Raw genomic sequence first — 7,314 nt, forward strand, 5'->3', positions numbered from 1 at the left:
CCTTCAACCAATATAAATTCTTCATACTGGATATGTTGGTGAATGCTGTAATCCCAGAACTCAGAAGGCAGAGGCAAATGGAGTTTGGTGAGTTTAAGGGCAGCCTGGTCTACATAGTAAGTTACAGGCCAGTCACAGCCACATAGTGAGACTCTGTCTCCAAGAAAAACAACAACAACAACAAAATAAATAAATAAATCAATATTTTAAAAAGGTTCCTCGAGGTGGTTAGATGGCAGATAAAGATGGATGTTACCAAACCTGACTATACATTTGATCCCAAGACCCACATGGTGAAAGGAGAGAACCAATTCCTGCAAAGCTGCCTCAACTTCACAGGTGTGCAGAGCACATGTGTGCGCTCGCGCTCTCTCTCTCTCTCTCTCTCTCTCTCTCTCTCTCTCTCTCTCTCTCTCTCTCTCTCTCTCTCACACACACACACACACACACACACACACACACAAATTAAACATAATTTAACATTTTTCCAATAAGGTGCATGGGCTAGGGAGATGGCTCAGTGGATAAAGTGCTTGTGTCCAAGACTCACATAAAGGTAGGCACAGGGAGACAAAGTAGACAGAATTTCCAGAAACTGGCAGGCCAGCTAGCCTGGAGTATAAAAATAAGAGACCTTGGGGCTGGACAGATGGCTCAGCAGTTAAGAGCATTCATTGTCAGATCTTCCAGAGGACCGAACTTCAATTTCCAGCACCCACATGGCAGCTAACAACTGTAACTCTAGTTCCAGGGGATCTGATATCACACACCTGGTGCCTGACATCACATATGTGGTACACAGTCACATACTCAAGTACACACAAGTATACACATGTACACATAAGATAAATATACATAAAAGACAAAAACAAGGCCAGATGTGGTGGCACAGGCCTTTAATCCCAGCACTAAGGAGGCAGAGGCAGGCAGTTCGCTAAGTTCGAGGCCAGCCTGGTCTACGGAGCGAGTTCCAGGACAGCCAGGGAGGAGGACATGGGATGAGACAGGACAAGATTTGGGGGTGGGGTGGGTGGTGGTGTCGGTGACATAAGACAAATGAACAAAAAACAAGAGCCCTTGCCTCAAACCAGGCAGAAGGCAAGGAATGACTTCTGGACTGCCAAGATGTGTGTGCACACACACAGGAAAAACAAGACAACAAAAACCAGGTACTCAGTTCATTTCAATGGAGACTATGAAGTGTGAGACTTTTATTAAGCAAGCCTATTAAAATGGAAGAAAACAGAACACAACATTCAAGACAACAATAAAGAGTAATCTACAACTAGCAAGAACCACCTACATGAGGGTCAACATTCAATCACTAAAGCTTACCTCTGTCTAAAGGGTAGGTTTATACAGCCAAGGCTGGCCTCAACTTGCTATGAACTTGAACTTCTGCCTTCACATCCTGAGTGATGGGACTACAGGCATTCACCATCAGCCTCGTTTTTAAAGCTGTGGTTTTGTGGACAGGACCCAGGGCTTTGTTCATCCTGGACAATCACTCCCCCAACTGAACTACATGACCAGCCCAAGATTAACTCTTTTCGAAATGGTGCTCAGTTAAGACTCAGTCAAGACAGCTACACATCATTAAAAAGATAGAGCCAGGAGGACTATGAGCTTGAAGACAGCCTGTACTACATCAAAACAAGACCTTGTCTTATAAATAAAAGATAGGGCTGGAGAGATGGCTCAGAGGTTAAGAGCACTGCTTGTTCTTCCAAAGGTCCTGAGTTTAATTCCCAGCAACCACATGGTGGCTCACAACCATCTGTAATCAGATCTGGTGCCCTCTTGTGGCTTGCAGGAATATGTACAGACAGAACATTGTATACATAATAAATAAATAAATAAATCTTTAAAAATAAATAAATAAAAGATAAATTAGAAAATGACTAACTAAAAAAACATAGGCACAACTATAACAAAGTGAGAAGGTTTAGCAGGCAGAGCTCTCTGCCATATAAGCCTAACCACCTGGATATGATCTCTGGAACCCAAGAAAGGTAGAAGGAGACAACTTCACAAAGTTGTCCTCTGACCTCCACATGCATGATATGGCATGGCATCTGTCACGTGAACATGTGCATGTATACACACAAAGAGAACACACTGATAGATTTTTCTGTGCAGCTCTGGTTGTCCTGGAACTCACTCTGTAGACCAGGCTGGCCTCGAACTCAGCGATCCACCTGCCTCTGCCTCCCGAGTGCTGGGATTAAAGGTGTGCGCCACTGCCAGGTCCCACTGGTAATGTTTTAATTAAAAGAAAAAAGCAAAGGTGTTTTTGCTGGAAAGCACAGGACTCCATCCTTGGACCCACAATTATTAACTAAGAATAGGATAAAAGCTGGCATCTCTGCCCGCCCTTTCAATTCACCAGGCTCCTATATCAGGACAATAATCACTCAGGAGTGTCAAACCTTTTCATCCCCCTACAAGGCTGAAAACACAAAATGTTGCCCTAAATCTGTAATCATCTGTGATTCCAGGCATGGCAAAACCTGGTAGTACAAACCATACCCCAAATAAGAATAATTACTTCCCTCCGGGCAGGGGTGGCACACTCCTTTAATCCCAGCACTCAGGAGGCAGAGCCAGGTGATCTCTGTGAGTTTGAGGCCAGCCTGGGCTACAGAACGAGTTCCAGGACAGGCACCAAAACTACATAGAGAAACCCTGTCTCGAGGAAAAAAAAAAAAAGAATTACTTATGATGGTCTAGACTACACCCTGAAGAGTAATCATTCTATAGGAACCAGATCCTTTCCTCAAATATGACAGGGCTAATTTCAGACCCTCGTGGAGCAAGAACTGGGATAATGATCCACTAGTGACACCTTGATCAGAATTGTTTAATTACTCACATCTCCTGCTCTACTGTCTCGATTCTCCCTGTTTAAACATGAAGCTCCATTCAGTATCCTGAAGACAAACAGGTCACTGGAACCTTTTATCAGTTCCTCTTCCCAGATTAAATCTCCTTTCTCTACTTCTCTCATTCCTCATCTTTATCTGATGGACCAGCCTGGCCAGGCTTTTACCCTAAAACTCTATACACAACTATCAAAGTAAGATTTAAAACAATGACAAACCTAACCTAATTTTTAAAAGACCTAAGAATATATAGAGCATAAAAAATATAGCATTTGGGGGCTGAGAAATGGCTCCACAGTTAAGGGCACATGCTGTTCTTGCAGAGGAACCGAATTTGGTCTCCAGCACCCTCATGGCAGCTCACTGCTGCCTGTAATTTCCTGCTCAGGGTATCTGATGCTCTCTCTGCACCCACAAATATATATACCCTGTGCATATACATACATACAGGCAAACACTCATATACATAAAAAGTAAACAAATCTTAAAAGGGTGGAGCTGGAGATATGGCTCTTGCGGAGGATCCAAGTTCTGTTCCTAGCAGCCACTCGGTTATATAGCAAATTTGAGGCCATTCTGGGCTATATGAAAGCCTATCAACAAAACAAAGCAAGGCCAGCACACAGGCTTCCTCAACAAACCTTCTCACCAGAATTAATCTTGTCCACTATTAACAGCACTTTACTTTTAAAGTAGCAATAATTCAGCTGTTAAGAATAATGTGCCTGGGCTTAGGATCGGGGTCTGGTGAAGGGGCTGTCTGTAGGCGCCATGTCAGGCCGCGAAGGTGGCAAAAAGAAGCCCCTGAAACAGCCCAAGAAGCAGGCTGAGGAGATGGACGAGGAAGACGAGGCTTTCAAGCAGAAACAGAAAGAGGAGCAGAAGAAACTTGAGGAGCTAAAAGCCAAGGCCGTGGGCAAGGGACACTTGGCCACAGGTGGAATTAAGAAATCTGGCAAAAAGTAAGCTGTTCCTCATATCTGAGATGATGGTGAGCCTCTTCCCTTCCTATTTAAACATCTGGATTCCCTGCCATAAAATCTTTACCACCTACAGCTAGAATGAAGTGTTATCCTGGAGCCTGCTGTACATTGTAATAAACTTTTGTAAAAAAAAAAAAAATTATAATAATAAATAATACAATGGCAAAAAAAAGAATAATGTGCCTGTATGGTGGTATTTTATTTGTACTGAAATGTGATTTTAATTGTATGTTAATAAAGTTGCCCGGGGGTCAGAGCTATTAGAGCCATAGCAAGAGTGTGGTGGTGGTGGTGGTGGTGGTGGTGGTGGTGGTGGTGGTGGTGCACGCCTTTAATCCCAGCACTTGGTAGACAGAGCTAGGTAGATCTCTGTGTGTTCAGGGATACAGCCAGCATTGGAGACATACGCCTTTAAGACCCGGAGGGCTGTACATACAGGCAGTAACGAGGCAGTCATGTGTTTGGGTTTACAACCAATGAGAAGGCAGAACAGAAAGACTATATTAAAGACAAACACACAGGAAGTAGGTCTCTTTCGGAGAGGTAGGACCACCGTAGGAGGAAGGGTAAGGTTTTAGCTCTGAGCTCTAACCTCTTGGCTTTCTTCTTTACATTGGTTCTGTGTTTCTTATTTAATAATACAGTTGGTTACATCTACAGTGCCTGTTAGACACATTAAAAACATGAAGCTTATACTGGAAAGCAGTTGAGGGTTAGGGATGTAGGGCAGCTAGGAGAATGCTTGCCTAGTGAGTTCAACATCAAGCAACAAATAAAATCAGATATGGTAGCACATACCTGTAGTCCCTGCACCTGAGCTGCAGGCAAGACCATTCAAAGTCACCCAGGGCTACAAGTCTGGAGGCCAACTTGGGCTGTATGAGACATGCTCTTAACAATAACATGAAAGCCAGAGGCAGAGACAGGCAGATCACTATAAGGTGGAGACCAGCCTGGTCTACAAAGTGAGTCCCAGGGCAGCCAGGGCTATACATTAAGACTCTATCTCAAAACAAAACAAAACAGAAAAGAAAGCCCCACCAAAATAAAATAAGGGCATTAACAGCTATAAAAAAGGGGGGTGGTCAGGTCAGGTTAAATAACCATGTTCTCTAAAGACATCCCTTCAATGACTGTGGTTAGCACAGATCTGAAGAGTGGTTTTCAATGATGGTAGTAGTGGCATTCCTAGCGGGTACAATGAACATGTGAGGGGCATTTTAGATGGTCACAAAGACTGAAGAGCATTAAGAGATTCAGTGAGTAAGGATACAACAATTCCATCTAAAAAAATCTACTACTCCTTCAAGACTCTCAGTTGTTCAGCCAGTCATTCATGATTGTGAAAAATCCCAAGTTTAGTTACCTAACCTGGGACCCATCTGCCGTATACGTAAACCCATGTTGAATAGTTTTAAAGGAACTGAACTTTTTAGGAATACAATTAGCTTACAAATTGAGAATTTCCATCGTTGTTTTTTTATTTAACCTGAATCTTCCTTCCTCAGCTTTTCAGGTGGTGGGATTATGGACATGGTCACCAGGGCGGACTCACATTCCTTGACAGAGCCTGAAAGCTGAGGAAGAACATGCTTGATGGCTTTAATTTTCTGATGAAACAAATATGGAAGAAATAAAGCAATATCTCTATCTCCTGGCCAATCGAAGAGATAACAAAAGAAAAAAGGATCCATTTCCTCTGGTGAAAGGAATTAATAACACTGAATATAGTAGATGATTATAGATGTTTGTAGAACTGATTTTGGATTCAAGTTTATGAGTTGGTAAGATAATACCAGTAGCCATTGATATCAAGAGAAAAATTAAGCAAGATGGAATATTTAAAATGGAAAGGGGGGGGGGCTAAAAAAAAAGCAAGGATTTAGAGGTATACTTCTTTACCTGTACATTCTTTGCAAGTCAGATGCTAAGATTCCAGTGTCTACATATTTGCCACATCTATTACTGGCGAGGTACTAAAAGAGAAAACATGACATATATTAACTTAAGAGATTTCAATCAGTAAATTAAGAGTTTGAGTTATTCCAACACATACTTTTATGTAAATACTTCAGGAATAAAGTATACCACAAAATACAAAAGCATATCACAAACACAATTTTTTAAAAAAAATTGCCACAATCTGTAATTGGATTTTCTTTTTCTTTTCTTTTCTTTTTTTTCCCCCCAAGATAAGGTTTCTCTGTGCAGCTCTGCCTGTCCTGGAACTCAATCTGTAGACCAAGCTGGCCTCAAACTCAGAACTCAGAGATCTACCTGCCTCTGCCTCCTGCCTGCTGAGATTAAAGGCGTGTGCCACCACCTATCAGCTTGGAAGATTTAATTAACATCCTTAGCCACTACAATATCGTTAAGGCAGTGAGGGCTCACTATACACTCTATGTTCAGAAACACTCACGAATACAGCAGCAAATAACACCTGTTACTCACAAAACTATCCGCTGAAGGCTGGGGCTGGAGACAGTTATCAGTGAGCAAAGGAAACAACCAGAAGTTGGATATAAAGAATTCAAGGTAGTCTAGCGGCGGCGGTGCAGAGGCAGGCAGATCTCTGAGTTCAAGGCCAGCCTGGACGACAGAGCAAGTTCTAGGACAGCCAGGGCTACACAGAGAAACCGTGTTTCGAGAAAGGAAAAAAAAAAAAAAGAAAAAAAAAAGATATACAAATGCCTTTCGGGGCGTGGTGACAAAGCCTTGAACCTAGTATTGGAGAAGCAGAGGCAGGAGGACATCTGGGAGTTCAAGGTTAGCCTGGTCTATCTACATAGCGAATTCCAGGCCAGGCAGGGCTACAGAGGACGACGCTGTCTCAATAAAACCGAACAAAAACAAAATCTCTCGCTCCCTTTAACTCGTGCCGCTGACTGCACCACCGAAGGCGTCCGCCACACAGGGCTCCCTAGTTGTGGAAATGAGAAAACATCGGCAGAGCACCCGGGCTCCCTCTATTTACTGTCCCCCTAAGGTAACCGGACGCTCTGGGGTTAACGTTTGAATTCTGGGCACCGAGGGCACCGGGAGGAACCCCGTGTCCTGATTTAAGAAGAGGTCAGAATCCTGCCCTCGATGGGGAGGGCAGGCCGGCGTCGGCCTCCACCGCGGCAACACCCACAAGACCACGCCGGAACCCAGCAGCGCGGAAATGGAGACGCGGGGTCCCGAGATACACACGCACCTGAACGACCCGCTGCTTCAGCCTCCCGTCCACGAACACCGCCGGCCTGGGCTTCATGCTGCCGTGGGCCAGCCGTGGGCCAGCCGGGGCCACCCCACGTTACCGGGAAAGCCTGCGGAAGCCGCCTTCCCCGCCGGACCGGAAACACAGAGCACGCGAAGTCCCGCGGCACCGGAAGTGCCGCCCCCCTCGCTGGCTCCTCGGCACGAAAGCTCTGGGAGTTGGGAGGACTGCACTGCCAGGAAGAGGGAGA

General features: G+C 44.4%; 1 protein-coding gene and 1 pseudogene across 15 annotated transcripts in view; one reads left to right on the forward strand and one right to left on the reverse strand.

Moving 5' to 3' along the window:
* Nucleotides 1-7,223, reverse strand: part of Nvl (nuclear VCP like) — a 65,538-nt gene extending 58,315 nt beyond the window's left edge. For 10 of the 15 annotated variants that reach the window (XR_013043458.1, XR_013043456.1, XR_006062163.2 and 7 more), the window contains exons 1-2: nt 7,062-7,223; nt 5,768-5,841 (exon numbers count right to left, since the gene is read on the reverse strand). Coding sequence is in view for 6 of the 15 variants with exons in the window: in XM_042258728.2 (XP_042114662.2) it covers nt 5,768-5,841; nt 7,062-7,118 (131 nt within the window). In the remaining 9 variants the exon portion in view is untranslated. Of the gene's footprint in view, nt 1-5,318; nt 5,671-5,767; nt 5,842-6,721; nt 6,876-7,061 lie in introns of those variants that run through there. The other 5 variants (XM_076548102.1, XM_042258730.2, XM_076548100.1 and 2 more) reach the window with 5 other exon arrangements.
* On the forward strand, nt 3,617-4,023 carry LOC121821369 (translation machinery-associated protein 7 pseudogene; annotated as a pseudogene).
* Nucleotides 7,224-7,314: the final 91 nt, after the last annotated feature.

Source organism: Peromyscus maniculatus, chromosome 11, assembly GCF_049852395.1.
Source record: "Peromyscus maniculatus bairdii isolate BWxNUB_F1_BW_parent chromosome 11, HU_Pman_BW_mat_3.1, whole genome shotgun sequence".
NCBI lineage: Eukaryota > Metazoa > Chordata > Mammalia > Rodentia > Cricetidae > Peromyscus > Peromyscus maniculatus.